General features: G+C 40.6%; 1 protein-coding gene across 1 annotated transcript in view; it reads left to right on the top strand.

Annotated features, from left to right (window-relative positions):
• LIX1 (limb and CNS expressed 1) overlaps positions 1 to 21,221 on the top strand; it is a 98,895-nt gene that overhangs the window by 23,223 nt on the left and 54,451 nt on the right. Inside the window, exon 2 of the mRNA XM_075271967.1 lies at positions 6,807 to 6,970. Coding sequence (XP_075128068.1) covers positions 6,807 to 6,970 — 164 coding nt within the window. The remainder of the gene's footprint in view (positions 1 to 6,806; positions 6,971 to 21,221) is intronic.

Here is a 21,221-nt window from a genome sequence, read left to right as displayed (position 1 = left end):
TGCCGAAAGAGGTCTATACCTGTATATGAACTCTTTGGTGACCAACAAAAAAATGCCACTGATTCCTGTAGACATAAATCTGTTTTAGCAAACATTTAAACATAGGTGTGCAGTGAATGGGAAGTCAAGTACAATTCCAATGTAATGTCATTGACTCAACCACCCAGTGTGAATGTAGCTTTGGTGTTGTAAGATCACAATCTTTATATCTTTCGTACTGTATGGCTTGGCAGTGGCACATATTAGCAGATCACAATACCCAAAAAGTGACCTGAACTATTTTCATTTCATACATTTTACTCAGCTACATATTTGCATATAAGGATATTAAAGTGTGCACTGTTTTCACTACTAACTATACAAAGCTATATACATGTCATCATAATGAGGCATTACAGGACATTACAGGATCTTGTTATTTGATAGTAATCAAACCTGTCTAGTAATCTCCCCAATGCAGGTCTTAAGGCTCATCATTGGCTCAAGCACTCCCATGGGGTCATATACAGTGATGTGTATGTTTCATCATTGTATATTTGTCAACAGAGATGTAATTAATGCTGGTAAAAGTGATGAAAATATTATATGAGAGATTATTACTTTTTAACTTAGGTGATGTGGGTGTTAGCTGGAGAACCCATATCAATCCATAACCGTGTTATGGATTTATACAAGTGTTCACACATGGAAATTTGTGTGCGGGAAGAAAAATTAGCCACATTGAATCCACTGCACATTTGCCGCAGAACCTGGTGCCTTTGATATTTAGCGCCGCAAATTCTATAGTAAATATGTATGGGATTTGCAAAATACAAATCTAACAAGTGTGAACATATCTAAGAGGGAAGACAGAACCTGCCTAGATTGGTTGTTATTAAAGATGAGCGAGTAGTGTTCGATCGAGTAGGTTCGATCGAATACTACGGTATTCGAAATACTCGTACTCGATCGAACACTACTAGCTGTTCGAAGTTTAAGGTTCGATGCAAAACCAGCATTGACTGGCAGAATGCTATACATTCTGCCAATCAACGCTGGTTCTTCTCTTACCTTTCCGAAGTCTTCTCCATGCTGCGTCCCCGCGTCTTCTTCCGGGTGGAATTCACTCTGCCTAGGCATCCGGCCTAGGTAGAGCCAACTGCGCACGCGCATGCGCAGTCGGCTCTCCGGATGCCTAGGCAGAGTGAATTCCACCCGGAAGAAGACGCGGGGACCCTGCGCCGGGAGAAGACTTCAAGCAGAATCCAGCCCAACCGTCACTCGTGGAATTGGTAAGTATGATTTTATCGAATTTTGCATACCCCTGAAATGAGCATTTTCCCCCATAGACTATAATGGGGTTCGAAATCCGTTCGAACAGTGTGTGGCTGTTCGAATAGGGTTTCGAACCTCGGACATTTTAGTGCTCACTCATCTCTAGTTGTTATTTCTCATCTATATGTATTTCTTTGCAACCTATGAATGTAGCTCAGTGTAGGATGTATGTGTATGTGTATATGTCTGTGTATATATATATATATATATATATATATATATATATATATATATATATATATATATAATCCATAATATGCAGTGAGGAAAGCAAACCCGACAGCTGATATTGATTTAAATGGTCTCTACCGTCTGCTCCGCAGTCTCTGGCTGGAGTTTATATGACATTTTTATAGAATATTCTTTGATGTCACAGGTGAATGAAAGGTTTGCGAAAACCGAAGCTTATGGACTGTATAGATTGAGTCTGAGATGGTGCGTTCTAGAGTAGCTAAACCAATAAGGATTCTGTAAGACTTTGTGAATGCTAGCTGCTCAGCACACTGCTCCAGTGTTCACTATCTTCTCTGGGCTAAACCAAAAATGTAATAGTGTTTATTTGACATAATTGGTATATGTTATCTTACTGTTTAATACACCCTTGTCAGCCACCTCTCCCATAGGAATATAAGCAGCTCACTAGAGCTAAGAGGCGCGACTTGAAACGCCTGTACCCGAATGCAAAATCTATAATGTGACCTTCACTTATCTGGAGCCACTTGCAGTAATGGTATATATATATTGTGGCAAATGGAGTTTTAGGGCCCCCTCAGAATCCAGGGCGCTACTGCTACTGCTGCACCTCCTGTATCTATACCCCTATTCATTATGCAATTTATTATGTGTAAAGTAACTCAAAAAAGTTACAGCTTTGTATTAGAAAAGTGTCATCCCGTCCCCTACAAAAATATTTTATTAAATCAATCCGCATATAATTTTGGACCATTCAGATTTCAAGAAAAAATAAGAATTTAGATAACACGCTTTAAGTTTAAGGTTTAATACATAAGTCAAGATCCTGAGGTGTCATAAGATAAGATAATCCTTAAATAGTCCCACCAAGGGGACATTCAGTGTGTTACAGCAGCCTAGATAATACAATAATAATACAAGAATCCAACATACAAAAAGCTCAGATAAAAAGATAAAGGAAGAAGATAGTAGGAGGGTTATCACAACTTCAGGATCTTTCAGGTTTCTGTATTGAATGATCTATGCTTAGACCGGTGTTGATTGTTGACCACAGCGGGGAGGAAAGATTTCCTATAGAGCTCCTTCTCACACTTTGGTTGAAGCAGTCGGTCACTGACAGGACTGCCCAGTGTTATCACGGCCTCATACATGGGAAGGGAAATTTTCTCCAGCCTGAAGCTCACCACGGACAGTATCCTTCTGTCACCCACCACCGGTACTGGGTCCAGGAGGCTTCCCAGGATAGAGCTGGCCCTTCTAATCAGCCTGTCAAGTCTATTTCTGACCCTGGCTGGTATGCTACTCCCCCAGCAGACCACTCCAAAGATGATGGCTGATGCCACTACGGAGTTGAAAAAGGTCCTAAGAAGTGCCCCCTGGGCTCCAAAGGCCCGCAGCCTCCGGAGCAGGTAGAGCCTGCTGTGACTCTTTCTGTGCAGCGCCTCCAGGTGAACGGCCCAGTCCAGTTTATTATTGAGGAGCACACCCAGGTACTTATAGGTGTTGACTATCTCAATGCCTTTCCCCTGGATGTCCACTGGTTTTGGAGCACTTCTCTGCTTACTAAAGTCCACCACCATCTCCTTGATCTTCCCAACATTAATCATGAGCTGGTTCCACTGGCACCATTCTTGGAGGCTCCTGTGATGTTACTTATGCGCTTGTTACTTGGCTTCATTCATTTATAATTAACAATTTTTCATTTCAGCTTTTCAATCCCATGTTCTGGTTTAGTGTCAGCACATGAGGATCATGGCCAGCGTAACATAGACTGAATCCAAATATCTAGGGCTGCTCATACAAAATCTGTAACGTCCATGTGCTGTAGAACCAACTGAACCCTGAGACATTATAGTCAATCGGCCACTTCACATCAGTTCATTTTCTGAATGTATTTCTTGAGTCCATGTCTCAGGCATTTTTCTCACTTATTGTAGTGTCCAGTCTGAGTTTATCTTGACTTCAGTGTAAGGGAGCGTTCACACTACCGTCGGTGTCCGACATGTAGTGTCCGCTCCTAGTGTCCGCTCAAAATCTGTCACGGACACTAGGAGCGGATACTAGATGTGTCCGTGACACCTGCATGCAGGGTTTTTCTGTCCGCTTGAGAAGTCGGACATCTTCTCTTGCGGACAGGAAAGGACGGGCACGGAGTGCAAAAGAACGCACCCGATGCCCATTCAAGTGAATGACAGGTGTCACGGACACATCTAGTGTCCGCTCCTAGTGTCCGTGACAGATTTTGAGCGGACACTAGGAGCGGACACTACATGTCGGACACCGACGGTAGTGTGAACGCTCCCTTATATAACAAAAAAACACAAACAGTAGCTGGTACTATCTTCCTCCAATATAAGTATTTAAACAGAGGAGAAACAATAGGGTCTCCTAACTCCCTATTGGTGGTGCTCTGCCAAATCCACAGTCTCCAATAGTCACAAAAGAAGAAATAAAAGGCTTCACTCACTGTCCTTAAAAATCATTCAGCATGGTCACACGATTAATTGTGGGGGTAAAAACCAGGGAATGGCCATTTTACGTGTTGTCATGCTTTTTCAAGGCATCTGTCTCGATTCCAAGACGCACCCCTCTGTTTATACGTTGTATCTTTATTCACATAGACAATCCAGAAACGTGTGAAAATAATTAAACACATATTTGAGGAGTGTTACAAAGTGACAATCCCTTCTCTTGTGTTTCCATTATAATTCCTTCTCTTTCAAGCTGTTGCTTATGCCGATCACCTCCAAAAGGAGGAAATACCTGCAAACCTGAGAACTTTAAAACTGATGTATCTGAATTGTGGCTTGTTCTTATGTGCCCTATCAGCCCTGGAGAACCAACACCTGTGCATGTGGATTTAATATGTTGATGTTAATATGACAATTTATTTGTATTTTGGATGACTTTGCATGGCAGGAGAATTATAAATTGGCTGCGATTGATATGGAGAATTTGTACACCCGTATCCCTCAGGATGCAGGTGTACAATCTGTACAAACATTTTTACAAAGAGAAATATCAGACAGGGATTTTGTGTCATATGTCTCAGATTTATTAATATTTGTTTTGAGGCCCAATGCGTTTCAATTCAATAATAAGCGGTTCCTTCAGGAAGCAGGGACCGCGATGGGGACTCCAATCACTCCAATGTTTTCAAATATCTTTTTTTTAGCCTGGTTTGAAGAACAGAAAATATATACAGTGGGTAAACCATATGTGCAATATATACAATTACATTTACATTATGTTGACAATATTTTTAGAATGTAGTCGGGCTCATCTGATAAATTTTTAGATATTGTGAACTACATGAATTCAAATAATCTTAATATGAAATTCACCTATAAATATAAGGATCATATGTGTCCAAGTGTATGTGGATGGTGAAGGTTTGCAAACTATGGGCTATCACCAACCTATATTTACAAATGCCCTATTAGGGTATAAGAGTTATCATCCTGAGGGGCCACATGGTGGCTCAGTGGTTAGCACTGCAGCCTTGCAGCGCTGGGTCCTGATGTTCAAATCCCGCCAAGGGCAGAAAACCATCTGCAAAGAGTTTGTATGTTCTCCCCATGTTTGCATGGAATTCCATCCCATATACTGATAGGGAAAAATTTGCATTGTTAGCTCTATGAGGGGCTCACAATCTACATTTAGAAAAAAAAAAGTTATCATCCTGAGTGTGTAAAGAGATCTGTCCTTTATGGGGAATTTACACATTTAGTGTCCATTCATACGGAGTAACGCGAGGCGTTTTTTGTGCTTATTTTTACGGCCGTAAAAAGACATTTCCATTGAGTTCTATAGTAAAATACGCCTGTATTTTTACGTCCGTAATTTTACGTCCGTAAAATCAGACGTAAAAATACAGGCGTATTTTACTATAGAACTCAATGGAAACGTCTTTTTACGGCCGTAAAAATAAGCACAAAAAAACGCCTCGCGGTACTCCGTGTGAATGGACCCTTAAAAAGAGTTAATAATTAAGCCACTATTTATGAACAATAGGCCGATGAACTTACAAGAAGGTTATTATACAGGGGATACCCAAATCATGCAGTGCTTCAGGACCATAGGGATCTTATCGAGAGAAAAAACATGGATAAAATAGTTTAGATTCTCATTTCAACTCGGTGAGTGACATGATAAAATCTGTGATACATAGGAATTGGCACATAGCAGAGAGTGACCCATTGTTAAATGAAGTAGCCAATAAGACACCCATAGTTTCATGTAGAAAATGTTGTACAATAGGGAATGGTTCACAAAATAATCCTAAAAAGAAAAATTGGCTTCAGTAGAGTTCTCATAGAGGTAACTATTGCCGTGGACAGTGGTGTAAAAACTGCTTAGTATCCCGTAAGCGCTTGGATAGTGCAACAAGAGAAGGGATTGTCACTTTGTAACACTCCTCAAATATGCTTTTAATTTTTGTTTCACATTTTTGGATTGTCTATGTGGGTAAAGATACAATGTATAAATAGAAAGGTGTGTTTTATAGATTAGATTGAGGCCTTCATGAAGCGTGACCGCACGCAAAATGGCCGTTGCCTGTTTTTTTTCTCCCCACATTTCCCGGTGTGACCATGCTAGAAGACATTGCCTAAATAAAGGAACTTCTTTTTTTATCGATAGTGAGTGCTGTCTTTTATTTCTTCTTTTGTGAATAACAAAAAAAAAGTATAAATAACTATACCTATGTATAATATATTGTGGGTTTTTACAATATTTGGAATTTAAAGGGAACCGGACACATGGAAAATTCAGTGTAGTCTGCAGTGTTATAGATCAGGAGTTGAGCAGATTGATATATAATTTTGTGGGAAAGGGTTCCGTATAACTTGTCATTTATCTATTGAAATCTCTGCTCTTTCTGTGCTGAGAAATCAAGGAGGCGGTCCTGAGTGATCGCTGATTGGACCGCCCCCTTGACTTCTCAGCATACAAAGAGCAGAGATTTCAGTAGATACTGTAAATGACAAGCTATCCAGAATCTTTTCCCATAAAAGTATATATCAATCTGCTCAGCTCCTCCTGCTCTATAACATGCTGCCTGCAGACTACACTGCACGTTTTCTATGTGACGTTTCCCTTTAACTGCATCAAGCAAGACCAACTGCATTATAAATTATACAAATATGCACAGAGAAAAAAAATTATGTCATGTCCATGTTACATACTCCCTGCTTCTTGTGCTGCCAGGACTGTTCATTATAGATAAAATAGTCACAAAATAATGTAGCTGAAGTAATGGTGGCTTATGTAATTCTTATTCTTCCTTTTCTTCATTGTAGTAAATGTGGTTGCATTACTTCAGGAGTTCTGGGAGAAAAAAGAGAAGAGAAGGGCAATCTTTCCCAGTGAGAGCTTGGTGGCCTATGAGTCAGTCCCATCTCCGGATCCTCCATTTGTTTGCTACGTCACTTTGCCTGGAGGAAGTTGTTTTGGAAATTTTCAGGTAAGAGTTTGTAACTCATTGTTCATGTTTCCTATGGTAAACAGATAGGGACACATCTATGCATTGCACCACAGTTACTATTGGTTTGCTATTTAAAGATAGAATATTTGTTACAATACAATATTCCATAGACCTAGTATACCAAGACATTATATTAGTATTTCTTGAATACAGCATGCCTATGACAGTTTTCCTTATTATAGTCATATCAGTATGTGAAACTATGTAAAATATGCTGCACAGTATATAAATATTTATCTATAGATTTCCCATCATACTACTTCCATGCAATGTTGAAATATGCTGTAAGGTCACTTGGCTAAATATTTCTGTTTGTGTTACACATCTGCTGTATTCTTTATACATGTGCTCAGTGTTTTTAGCCTCCCACATTCCCAGAGACCTCTCCGTATTTTGATTTTTAGACCATGAAATTGTTTTGATAGAATGTAAATATTGGTTCTATGTATCCAGTCTATAATACCGTGTAATGCCGTACAAATCACTGTCTGGCTTTAACGTATGTTGTAATGTTGTGTAATGCCCTTCTGGAGATGTTTTTGTAGCTGTGCTGCTAAGACCTCACCAGAGATGAGTAAGAGACACGTCACACGGCAATTGTGTTTTTTGCCACTGTTTTCTTTACCATCTGGACTCTCCCTAAAGTAATTCATTAATTTACCTAATTGTTTTTCCCGCAATTAAAAAATGATATTTAATAGGGCTTAGAAAGTGGCTAGTAAAATAACAATATTGCACATACCTCTTATGTTAGGTTCACACTAGCATTCAGGATTCCGTTCTTCAAGTCTGCTTGGGGACTTGAAAACCAGAAACCCAGTCTGCTTTAAAAGCGGTTACCCGCGGAAATCCACGTATCCCATAGACTATAATAGGGTCTGCCGGGTTTCCATCCAAAAGAATGCAGAGAGAAAAGTCCTGCTTGTAGGAATCTTCTCTCCACATTTTTCAAGCGGAATGGGGAACGGAATTCCCAAAAATAGTCTTACTGATTCTCCTCCACTTTGGTTCAGATGTTGCCAAACTTGGCACAGTTCTCTTCTTCCTGGTTCTTCCTGCCATGCTGAAAATTCCTGCTCAGCCAGTCACTTGCCACAGCAGAAACCCGTCTCAGCCAGTGATTGACTAAGCGCGCATCTCCAAGAATGCTTGTGTGTGTTGGACACCAGGAGGTAGAAAGCAGCATCCAAACTGGAGCAGTAGCAATGAGACCCATTTTGTTATGTTGCCTTCCTCAAAAAAAGTTACATCCCAGCTCACCCTTAGGGCGCGCAAATCCCCGCAGATCTCTGCAAGGACTGTTTTTTCTGAACTTTATCTGTTATTATGTGGACTAAACATAAAAGCAATGCATTTGTACAGAATTCCTGGAGAGCTTCTGCTTTGTATCATTATCCATTATGTTACCACCCCCATGCTAAGTTCTATTAAATAGATTTTTTTAGTATCTGGCAATCCCCTTTAGGGAGATTGTATAAGATTAGAAAAACATGGCTAACTTCCTGCAGAAATAGTTCCACTCTTGTCCATCGGTTGGCTCTGATCCTGCAGTTTTGCCCTATCCAAGTGAATGGAGCAGAGCTGCAATACCAGGCACAGCCTGAACAAAGGTGATGGAGAGGAGCCATGTTTTTGCTAATCTTGTGCATGATGCCCAGTGTGTCCAAAACAAAACACATATAACACACAATTTATATCCATTATTATAGCCATTGTTATAGGTGTCCTCCTAATGTACCATGTGCACTGCCTTATTTTCCCACTAATAAATAGGGGTTTTTTTGTAAATCACTCACTGACAAGAAAAATCAGCTGTGTGAACAGGTATTTAGAAAGAGTTGACCATCATATTGATATACTTTGTGCAAGTAAAGATACATGCAGTGGTGTAACTAAAGTCTTGTGAGCCCCGGTGCAATCTTTTGTCCGGGGGCCCCCTACTTCATACCTAGAGTGAATTCTTGATAGTGATTATTATGTGAGCTATGGACTTTAATAAACCTTAGTGTGGTTAGGGGTAATCTGGGGGTCTCCTTGGCTTATGGGCCAGATAGAAGCTGCAATCTCAATACAGATGCCAGTGCTTATGGGCCCCTTAAGTCTCCTGGGCCCCGGTGTGACTGCACCCCCTCAAGCTATGCCTCTGGATACATGATATGCTCAGAGGTCCCCCATATAGACAAGACTGCAGCACCTTTCGGGGCTAAAGTGCAATAGCTGAAACCATGTGGTTCCTCCGGCCCTATCACATGCAGTAGTGCCTTCTGTTATACTAGCACCTCAATGCCAACCTATGTGATTTATATTGAGAAAGCCAATTCTGGTCTACAGAGCAGCCCATGTGTGATGTAGTTAGTCATAATGCAAGTCACTTGATAAAACAGCAGGTCCAAATAACACTCATAACTGAAGAATTGAACTTTCTTGGGAGCTATCACAGCTGCTACTACATAAAGCACATACATTACATCCCAGAGAAAGTATAAAACTTTTTATCCAGAGTACTACTTTAGACCAGCCATAAATATTAGATAAAGGTTTGATGAACCTGCAAGTTTTGGCTGGTTATCTCATTAGTTGGGGACCTTGTGACTGTCATGGGAAAGAAAGATCAGGAATTTGGGATTTCATTATGTTTTGGTGAATCACGTTTGCAATGTTTATAAGTTATTACATGTGCATGTCCACTTTAGCTTATCCTGTGTTTGGCAATGCTGAGATCTCAGAATTTCTGATTATCTTCTGCACTGCCAAGAGCCATCAAAAATACTAAATAATCCCTCTAGCAAGGTGAGTTTTGGTTTATGGGGCAGATCTTGAGACTACTGTAACCTCACCGTTCAGATACTGTAGCTGTTGGCTCACAGCTATTTTTTCTGACTACATGCTGGGCTAGGCAAAGTGTGCATGTGTTTTCACTGGGGATAGGGGAATTATCTGCTGTCAAATACCCTGGTGGCACTTATCTCCCTGGAGATAATAATTCAGCAATTCTTTCCCATGATGTCTAATATTGGGACAACTGCAACATCAACGGGTTCAGCAGACAATGACTTAATATGTATGTGTATATATGTATGTATGTATGTATGTATGGCCTTCTTAAAGTGTAACTCCCTTTTTTTGCTACTATTGTATTAGGAGGTGCTTGGTAAACATTTTTACAATTTTTTTAATTAACCTATCTAACTACCTTTTAATAGAAAACTGACTGTAAAGTTCCCACTAGCAATTAATCTAAGCATTGCCAGGTAGAGTCTGACCCATACAATTGTACTTAATGCAGTGTGTAGAGTTGTAGCATTTGCCAAAGGGGTGGTCATTTCCAATGGCTTTATACAACCTAGATGTTTCAGGTATCACATAAAGGCTGAGATTCCAATACTGCGGTATTATCTATAAATGAGATATTATTAGCTGACATTCAGTCAGGAATGTGGTTGTATATAACCAGAGATACAGCCGTTTAAAGTGACCATTCCCCTTTAGTCAAGTGCCATAGCTCTACATACTGGCAATACAAATGTGTATATATTTCCCTGCTCAGTTAGAGGGTTTCTAGGGAGAATGTTGGAGCCTGATTTTCTATTAAAAGGAAGTTAGATAGGTTAATTAAATATATTACAAAAATGTTCACCAAACAATCCTTGACACATAAATAAATAAAATGGGAGTGACACTTTAAGCATCTGTTGTACATAACATGATCTAGAGCATGGAGCAGGAATAACTCTGAGATGTCCATATTGTAGAATCCCAAGTTATTAAAGTTTCAGGGGTGGGGAAGCCTCACCGAGAACCCCCTTTTTTTTATAGGTTTACTCCTGTTGATAAATCTTAAGTATAATTATTCAAGTGACCAAGGAATGCAAGTCTGCAATGTAATAAATGCGTGCGCTGGAAATCCATCTATGCTGGAGGAATGTTGAATGCTTAAGTATTCTTTACTTTTTATATGTGTAGGTTTGGACCTTTATTATATAAAATAAATCACGGCAGCTATTTTTATATTTATCCTTAATCAAAACCTAAAATCCTAAAGATGTAGAGTTTTGTGGCTCTTATATAACTCATACAATACAATATAATTGTAAGTCCGTAAAAATATATTTCTCATTAAAAGCTCTATTTTCCATGATCCAGTAAACCATATATTTTATGGCGGGCTTATTAAAGTTGGATTCGCCTTAATCATGGTTATAGCATTTCTTGTATTTTGTCTCCTAACTATGCATTGTCTTGGATCCTGGGAAAGTCATGGAAGTGCTGTGTTGCATTTCAGATAAACATGATAATCCTGCAATATATTATATTTAAGGAATTCCCAGGAGTGTTTTCCCTCCAGGACAGATCCAACTTTGCTGATATATGAAAAAAATAACATCCTCATAGGAGTTATTAACATACTTGACCAGCATCAAGATACTATAGAAGTACAACACAATCCCTGATCCTCAAAAATGCAGTTCTTTCATTATAAAACATGGAACCAATAAAATCTGACTTATATACTGTAATAGAATTGTACAGAGCGCCATTATCACTGCATATAACATTAAAGGGAGTCTGTCAGCAGATTTCTGCCTACCAAATGGCTCCCATCGCTTGGCAAGGCATATGGACACATAGCTTTGGTGTATTTTACTTCACTCCCCTTGTACAATAAAGGAATTTATTTTAATATGTAAATTAGTTTGTAAGTGTCTAATGGGCGGTGCCAACCACAACCAGTGCTCCAGGTATCTATTTGTAGTGTAGTGGCCCCCACCCCCCTTACTGTGATTGATTGTGCCAGCCTTTTGAAACATCACCAGGATACTCTTGTAGAATCTTGTGCATTTGCCACTCTATTGGACACCATAGGTGTGTGTCCTTGTATGTCCATATGGTCTACCAAGTGATGCTAGTTGTTTGGGAGGCATGTACCTGCTGACTGGCTTCCTTCAAAGGGGCTATCCAGGATTAGAAAAAAAAGGGTTTTCTAGTTTGCAGAAACAGCTTCACAGTTTTTCATACAGTAACTGTGTTTTTTATTGCAGTTCAACCCTATTCACTTAGAGGTTTTCTCATGAACAGAACCATATTTAAAAAGGACCTTTTACTACCGCCACCAATTCAAGTTCTTACCATCTGTTAATAGGAGCTTCTCCACTGAGTTCAGTTCAATTGAAATTTTTTCCTCTAGCCTTCACTATTCCTGAGTAACAAGTGCAGTTAGTTTTGGTGCCAGATGTGCTATTCAATCTCTGTAATGTCAGAAGGGCAGTGTCAAGCAGGGGGTGTGACTCAGAGCTCCAATCAGAGACAGCTAGAGTCAAGGCTCAGAATCACACCCTTGTCTGCTCCTGCCTGACCCCGCCCTCCTGATAGTACAGAGACTAAATCACATACAAGGCACCAAATCTAACATCATTGATTGCTCAGAAATGGCAGGGACTACAGAAAAAATTCCAACTGTGCAATAAGTGGAGCAGCAGTTATTAAATTATGTAAAGAGCTGGGCATGTTGGAGGTTGTGAAAAGTCCTCTTTAAATTTGTACAGATTTTGCATGGTGCAGATATTCTATAGCTAAGTTAGTGGTGACAGTTTGTTGTCCTGATCTGTTGCCAATGGATATGATCATGAATGCAGGAACTTTCTGTGGTCAGCCATTTGTCAGAATACTAGGAATGGTTTCCTTATTATGGCCAGGTTATCTTCTCATGCATGTAGTGTAGATTCTGAAAAGTCCTTTATCATACAGGGCTCCTGTAGTCATATCTACTAAGATGGTTACAGAAATTCTTTACACTCTGCAAAATTTTTAATTATTTATATTTGCAAAAACTAACTTTTACATTGTCTACAAATTGTAAAATGATTATTTTCATGGGAACCTCCCTCCCCCCTTTAAAGGGATCCTATCTTTCAAACCCTTTTTTTCTAACTAACACGGCAGAATAGCCTTAAGAAAGGCTATTCTTCTCCTACCTTTCGTTGTCTTCTCTGTGCTGCCGTTCACTTGAAATTCCGGTTTTTCTCGGTATGTAAATTAATTCTCTCGCAGCACTGGGGGTGTCCTCAATGCTGCGAGAGAACTCTCCAGCGCCGCCTCCATCTTCTTCTGGAACGAGATCTTCACTGCGTCTTCTTCCGGCGGTGTCTTCTAACTTCTAGGCCTCGGGCCTAGGGCAAAGCCAATTGTGCATGCTCGCGTCACAAGAAAAATGGCCGCTTACACAGTATTGTAAGCGGCCATTTTCTCGTGGCCGGCAGGCATGCACAGTCGGCTTGCCCTAGGCCCGAGGCCTAGAAGTTAGAAGACACCACCGGAAGAAGAGGCGGTGAAGACCTCATTCCAGAAGAAGATGGAGGCGGCGCTGGAGATTTCTCTGGCAGCATTGGGACGCCCCCAGTGCTGCGAGAGAGTTCATTTACATACCAAGAAAAAACGGAATTTCAAACGAACGGCGGAGCGGAGAAGACAACGAAAGGTAGGAGAAGAATAGCCTTTCTTAAGGCTATTCTGCCGTGTTAGTTAGAAAAAAAGGGTTTGAAAGATAGGATCCCTTTAAATAAAGCAAACCTGCAATATCAAACATGTCATTTGCAAGAGAGGCATTGTTACTAGGAATAAAAGCAAAACTATTGTTAAAAGGAAAAAAGATTGTACATATTACATGATATGAACCATCGACTACATAAATTTTCCGAACAATAATAAAAACATGCAGTTATCACGTCACGGTGGTGATAAGCACTAATATGGTTGACAATGGGAATCACGCCATTGGGTGTGTATGAAGATAGCAATGTTCTTTGTGTTGGAGACTTGTGATAATTATTGAAATATGGATCCCGCTCAGGGCCAATATTATGGTGTTGGATGTTTTTAATAGGCCATGTGCTTTTATGTTCCTGATGAAAACCCTGCTTTTATGTTCTAGTGTTCGCCTTCATTTTTTGAGAGTGTGGCTTGATGTTTCATGAATATCAAATACTTTATTTGTGGTTACGTTGTGTTGGGTGGGTGACTTATCCTGTAATCCTTCCATCTTCTACTGACAGTATATATTATATGTCTATGCTTTTAAAAATAGTTCTGTGCCATTTTTGGCTGTCTATTAAATCCTCAAAACCACATGGTATGGTCATGAAACTGTACAACAATTTCCATTTCCCACAGTAAGACCTATGTTAGCCCCAACTGATCTGACATTTGGCTCCCCTCTTCCTGAACTCAGCCACTCAATGCTTTATGGTTTCAACAGATGTTTTTACTTTTAATAACACTGGGGACTTTTTTTTTTTTTTTTATATTTTCTTAGTTTTTTTTTCTTTTATTTGGGATGATATGTCGTCCTATATGTATATTATCAGTTTTATACCTCTTCAGGCATCTCATAAATCTCCTTTGCTTCCATGACTATCTGAAATAAGTTTCTTTAGTTTCAAGTTGCATATTTTTGTGGATTTTAAGCAAATGAAATACTAGTACAAATTGTGAAAATTGACTTTCCCATTTGCAACCATAGTGGGATAAGTCTTGGACATGAATGAGAAATGAAAAGGAGGCAGCTCTCGATTTATGCATTAGAATCCCTTGTAAAAAAAAAAGAAAAAAAAAAAAGGTAAAGTTCATATATAATTTTTCAAGTAGGACAACTCAACTTAAAAACTTTTCCATACGTGCGCTCCCCATTGAAATCAATCTGAGGCTTTTTTCCCTATGCATTCAATGTATTACGTGCGTATCACATTGAAAGCAATAGGGAAAAAGCCTCCCATTGATTTCAATGGGGAGCGCATGTATACCGGCTCCCATTCAAGTCAATGGGAGCTGCTTTTTACGCGCTCATTCTGAACATGTTTTTACGATCAGAATGAGCGCAGCGTTATATCGTGTGAAGGCTCCCTAATTAAGTTTTCTAGCGTACAAAGCAATAAAATATCATATCATTGTTACTTTTTTTGTCTAGCACCCTACTTGCCCCAGTCCTGTAATGAGAGTGGTGAGAGGTATGGTATGGACGAGGCCACTGCCCTACCAGGTTTATGACTATTTCCTGGCATGAAGGATCCTTGAATTCTACCCCAGGCCTAGATTCCAGTGCAAATGCACAACCTAGGGAGGATGCACCTGGTTTATGAGGGGACGAGCACTTCATCATAAATGAGGCACCCCCTACACTGACACAGGACATATGAAGACTGGTGTTGAAAATGCCATGTCACATATCCATTTTTGGCCATTTTCACCACTTGATGGACCCAATGGGTCTTTTTTTTTTTTTTTTTTTTTTAATGTCCATCACAACTGAACGGTTGTCAGCAATTTTATTGAATTGTCTGGCAGTATTATATGTACTTCTAGAATTAAGGAAATGGTTTGACATATGGCTTGAAAATGTGTAAAGTACTAGAGTAACATTTAGTATTGTGTGTATAACCAGTATTCTTTGTTTTCTGACAATTGACATGATATATAAGATCCAATGGTACAAATGCTCATCATATTTTATAGTGACGTCTCCACTGGTGAAAGTATCCGGCTGTACCTGTTGGAAGGAAATGTCACTTTATGTGCTCACCTGGGGAGCCATCATGTATTGGCTGCACACACTCCATCTGACTGAGATTCTGAGATATTATTCTACATGTTTCCTGAGTCCTGACCAATAAATCTTTCTGATTGTATTAGCAGACACGTTAAGTAAAAGGCATAGACAATTCCAAGTGGCCTGAACATCTTTGCAGTAATATGACCTCCAGTGTTTAGTATGTCTAATATTAAGAATACAGACAGCGCTAAATCTCATGTTCCCATTGCTTAGTTACTGTTTACAACAATTGTCTTGTACAGAAAAGTCCGTTCTTATGGAATATAATGTCTGTTCTTGAAAATATTAAAGTTTATTGTTTATTCTTATGGATTAGGATTAGAGATGAGCGAGTAGTATTTGATCGAGTAGGTATTCGATCCAATACTATGGTATTCGAAATACTCTTATTCGATCGAGTACCACTCGCTATTCGAATGGAAAAGTTTGATGCAGAACCAGCATTGATTGGCCGAATGCTATACAGTCGGCCAATCAACGCTGGTTCTTCTCCTACCTTTAGAAGTCTTCTCCGTGCAGCTTCCCCGCAGCGTCTTCCGGCTCTGAATTCACTCTGCCAGGCATCGGGCCTGGGCAGAGCCGACTGCGCATGGCTAAGGCCCCATGGGACGTCCCGCAGCTAAAAAAAGCGCTATGGGGAAAACAGCAGCGGCAACGCATCGTGGTTCTTCCCGCAGCGATTAGGGTATGTTCACATGGAGTTTTTCGCAGACGGATTTTGACGCAGATTCCACCTCAAAATCCGCCTGCAAAAATGACTCCGATTCATTTCAATGGGAGTCAATTGCTTTTTTTTTCCTGCTAGCAGGAAAAAGAAGCATCATGCCCTATGTTCCTGCGGATGCCGTGGCTCAGTCATCTGTAGTGTCCGCGGCTCCCACCTGCTTAGGTCCATTCATTCGAGCAGGATGCTGTTGCAGTGCATTGGCATCCCGTTGGGGCTAGCTGTGTGGAGAGGTCACCCGGAGGAAAAGGTTTCTCGCCGTGTGAACATACCCTAAAACAGAAAGTTCACAGAGTTTTCCTCCGCAGACTTTGTTACAATTATACCAATGAGAAACTGCCAGTGTTTTCGTAGGTATAATTGACATGCTGTGATTTCCAAAAATACGGTTTTTACTGTAAAGTGGGCATGGGATTTGCTAGAATCCCATCCACTTTGCCCATACTGTATACCGCTGCAATTTTTTCCTGTGGTGTTTCTGCTGCGGGCAAATTGCACCTTTTCCATCCCATGGGGCCCCGGCCTAACAGTGGAATATTCAATTGACTTAATGAGGACTTACCAATAGATAATAGTGACAAGGCCAGATGACTGCCAGTGTCTTACTTCTCTCTTGCCATTCAGAGTACATGTATGATTCGCCAAGAGTCAGTCAAGGTTTATGGTCACCTTTGGTTTTTCCCCATATGGCTCCTACTACTAGATGCTACGGTTTCTAAGGGTCTCCATAAATATGGAATCAAATGAAGCTTGCTGCCTTTTTTTTTCCATTGAATTTATAGTGAATCCGACACAATAAACCTTTATACATATACATTTTAGGCAATATGAAGGAATAATAAAGGCCCAAATATAATATCTTATTGATCCCATAACATCTCTCAGATTTATATTGAATTGGACGGAAAAACAGCTCTGTATATCTTCATATTACATTTGAAGAGTAGCTAATTTAAGCAATAGTAAAGGTCCCATGCACTTCTATATGTGCCCTATTAGGGCTAGTTCACACGGGAACAGAGGGGGTGGATTATGGCGCGTAATCCACGTCATAATCCGCCCCATCACAATGGTGGTTTATGGAGACCACCAGGCTACTTTTTTCCGTGAGCGGCAACATGAAAAAATAAGCGAGCTCTCCTTTCTTCAGGCAAATTCCACGGCTCGTTGAGCCGCCGCGTCTTCCTCACGGCAGCAACCTCTGGAGTCGGCCCATTCATTTGAGCCTACTCTAGAGGGGGAAGCTGCGACTGTCGGAAGCTGCGACAGTCGTGGTAGGTGGGTTTTTTACCTGAGAGTGACACGGCTCCCCGCGAAACAGATGGTTTCATGTGCTGTTTTCAATATAGTTTTTTTGATACAGTTTTTGAAGCCAAGTTGAACAGTGAATAGTGGAGGGAGGGGGTTGTATAGGAAAGATTATCTCTCTCTTTTTGATATTTTTTATATATCTTTTTTCAATTAAAAAAAATGCATCAAAATGGCATGTGTGAAGCTGCCCTAAAGGATCTATCTTTAGGAGTATAATAGTACATATCAGAGAGGAAAAGATATTTTGAAGTTTTTGTACCGTCTGTTTATTCCTTTTATGCTTTGCCTGTAATATATTTGTTCATAGTGTCGCTGTATGTGGTAATAAAGTCTTGTTGTAAGTCATTACGGTATTCCCTATATGATAGTTTTGCTGTCGCTTGCTTGTTTTATTGTGAATGGTGACAGTATTTCACAATGCAGAACAGCGGGACTATCATGGAGAAAGATTCTTGAGATGATTTAAGGCAAACACTCCATACAGCTGAAATCCCAGGACCTTCCGAAGGCTGAGAAACCAAACAACTGCCTCCTACTGCTACTGTGTGAGACAAGGCGCTGTATGAAAGCAGAGACCTTAAAATTAATTTGTGGCTTCCAGCGGCACCATAGGAGAAACAATAACAAATGAGTATATAAAATTACTCCGCTCACAGTGCACATTACTAAATATTGGTGATTTGGCCAAAATTGCTCTATCAAATCATGTAATATCTCACACTGACAAAAACAGCAGGTGGCTTATGTTAAAAACAAATTCTTTGTCTGGTTTTGAGTCCATGCATTCATTGAATAGTCATGCAGTCTAGTTAAAGCATTGGTGTCATGTCTAGTTAAAGCATTGGTGTAACTACCAGGGTAACAGATATCAGGGGCGGATTAAGGCTACCCTGGTCCTGGGCTGTATGAAGATTGTGGCCCCCAGGTTAAACCTTTTTAATGCCATCTGACACTTGCATAACAAGACCAAAAAAGAACAGAAAACCAACAGAAGGGTGGCTGAGATGACATCTAGGCACAGAGGCAGACTGACCAGTGTCCTCCCTCCTGGACACATCTCCTCACTGTCACTGCAGGGCCAGATCACCAATCATCCTGCTGATAGATCTAAGTTGGCCCTAGCCTGCAGTGAGAATGAGTGAGCAGGCTGCTGTGAGGGACACGGGACCGAGACGGTACAAGGTGAGGGCTAGGTTGTAGGCTAATACAGAAAAAAAGTGCATCAGTGATGTTTTAGGAATTTGTGAATATGAAGCAAGTAATATTTGCGTATAGCTGAATAGTGGGCCCCTAGAATGAATTCTACTGGTGGGCTCAAGCATCCCAGTCTGACACTGGGTGGGAGGTTTGGGCCCCCTAAGAACCCTAGACAGTATTTTATATGTATAGAAACTGCTACATAGAGCTCTATATAATTCAGAAATATACAAACTACCATGTAGAGCTCTATATAACACAACAAAATAGAAACTGTTACATAGAGCTCTCTATATAATACATGGAAATACAAACCACTAAAACACCTCTGTATAAAGCTACAAACTGCTACATAGAGCTCTATACAATACGCAAATCTATAAACTGCTACACAGTGATCTACAGAATACATATTAATACACGCAACTGGTGGTCATGTGTGTAGTGTGAGATGTGACATTGCTTCTTTCCTCCCTTCATGTCATCACATTGGAGCACATTTAAAAGGAACCTGTGAGGGAGATTTAGTTTCACAGTTCATTATAGACCAGGGCTGGGGCATAACTTAAGGGGGTGCAGAGATTGCGGTCGCACCAGGGCCCAGGAGTCTTAGGAGGCCCTTAAGCACTGACATCAGTATTGAGATTACAGATTCCATCTGGCCCATAAACCAAGGAGACCACAGATTACCCGAACCACACTAAGGTTGTGTAAACTCCTTATCACCCGTAAGCATCTGTACCAAAAATTTGCTGTAGGGATGAGGTAGGGGGCCCTGGACAAAAGATTGCAACAGGGCCCACAAGACTTTGGATACCCCACTGGACCAGGAGTTTAGTGTCCTAAATCGCCCTGTTTTAAATCCATCCCTGCCTGCATAATCTTTATACTACTACGTCTCCTCTCTGGTGCTCCCAGCGCATGCGCAGTTCTTCAGTGAAGCCAAGAACACACACCCCGGCTTCACTGTGTAAGTGTCGGTGGTTCAGTGAAGCACAAGGAGCAGAGTGGTAGGATGAGGTATCTGCAAGCACAGATGACTTTATAAAAGGGCAATTTGGGCCACTAGTCTGTAAGTAACTATGAGTGGTTTAGTGTCTCAAATCACCCTGACAGATTCCCTTTAAAAAGACTGGCATTATAATTGCCACTAAATAGTTTTTCTAATTGCTCCCCCGTTGCTTTAGAGTTTCTGTATGTGGGACATAGTTTTGAGTCATTCTGGGCTATAGGCTTTGGTGTGGGTTATGGATAAGGTTCATCTTTTATTTTGTTTTATTTTTTTTTTTACTCTTTCTTTTTGATTTTACAAATTGTGAACTGCATAAAGAGGCATTAAACACATGTTATTACTGAATTGCCCTGTAACTGGGCTTGATACATTGCCACTGTTATATACAGAATGTGGCTGAATGGAGTCTGGTAAGGGCCAGCAGCTTCTGCAGCTACCTAGCGAGTGTGTCACCTGCAGACCAGGTACTGTATGAGCACTGTGTATACAGACATGAGGAAAGCAAGGATGGGGATCAGCTGCTCTGCCTTCTCTATGGGAATACTGCCTGTCACTGACAGTCACCTTGTTGTTCCTATGTATCCCATGTAGCTGAAGACTTCACAATGGCATTTTAAAACATCATTGCAGCTTTTAGTTGCCGACTTGCTTAATGTATAAAGTCACAAGGTGGGGGACAAGTAGTTAAAGACTAATAGCTATTTCAGCTGTACTCATTTCTGTTATAAAACATTTGAGGCCAGGGCTCCACGTCACGTAAACACTGATGTTTTGTGTGGCTGGAATACTATGGAAAAAAGTGGCGTTTTACAGTCACTGCAAGGTGACACATTGCAGAAAAATATCTGCAGTGGAAACGCTGCAATTTCCAAAACTGTTGAGGTTTTGGAAATCGCAGCATGTCAATATACCTATTTGCCTCCGTGTGAATGGACCCTAAGGGTGAATTCACACAGAGTTTTTTGGTCAGGATTTTGAGGCTGTAATCGCCTCAAAATCCTGACCAAAAAGATGGCTCCCATTTAAATCAATTGGAAGCTGCTCAGGAGCTTTTTCTGGGAGCCGTTTCTTCTGGGTCCCGGAAAAAAGAAGCGAGGTGCTCATTCTTCAGGCTGAGTCACCTCGCGATTTGGCCTGAACACACCCCCTCCTCCCGACTAGGCCAATTCATTGGGCCAAATCCGGAGCAGAGTGTGCGGCTGGATTCTGGCTTTCAGTCGTAGTGACCTGTCTTTTGGACCAGAACCTGAGGCAGCCTTCACTTCAGGTTCCGGTCCAAAAAACTCCATCTGAACTTACCCTAAGGATTTATCCAAAGTTAGCAAACCATGGCTGCATTTTACTAAAACAGTGCCACACCTGTTCATAGTTTGTGTATGGTACT

This window comes from Leptodactylus fuscus, chromosome 1, assembly GCF_031893055.1.
Source record: "Leptodactylus fuscus isolate aLepFus1 chromosome 1, aLepFus1.hap2, whole genome shotgun sequence".
NCBI lineage: Eukaryota > Metazoa > Chordata > Amphibia > Anura > Leptodactylidae > Leptodactylus > Leptodactylus fuscus.
The sequence above is the reverse complement of the archived record's forward strand: the minus strand, read 5'-3'. Positions and strand labels throughout refer to the sequence as shown.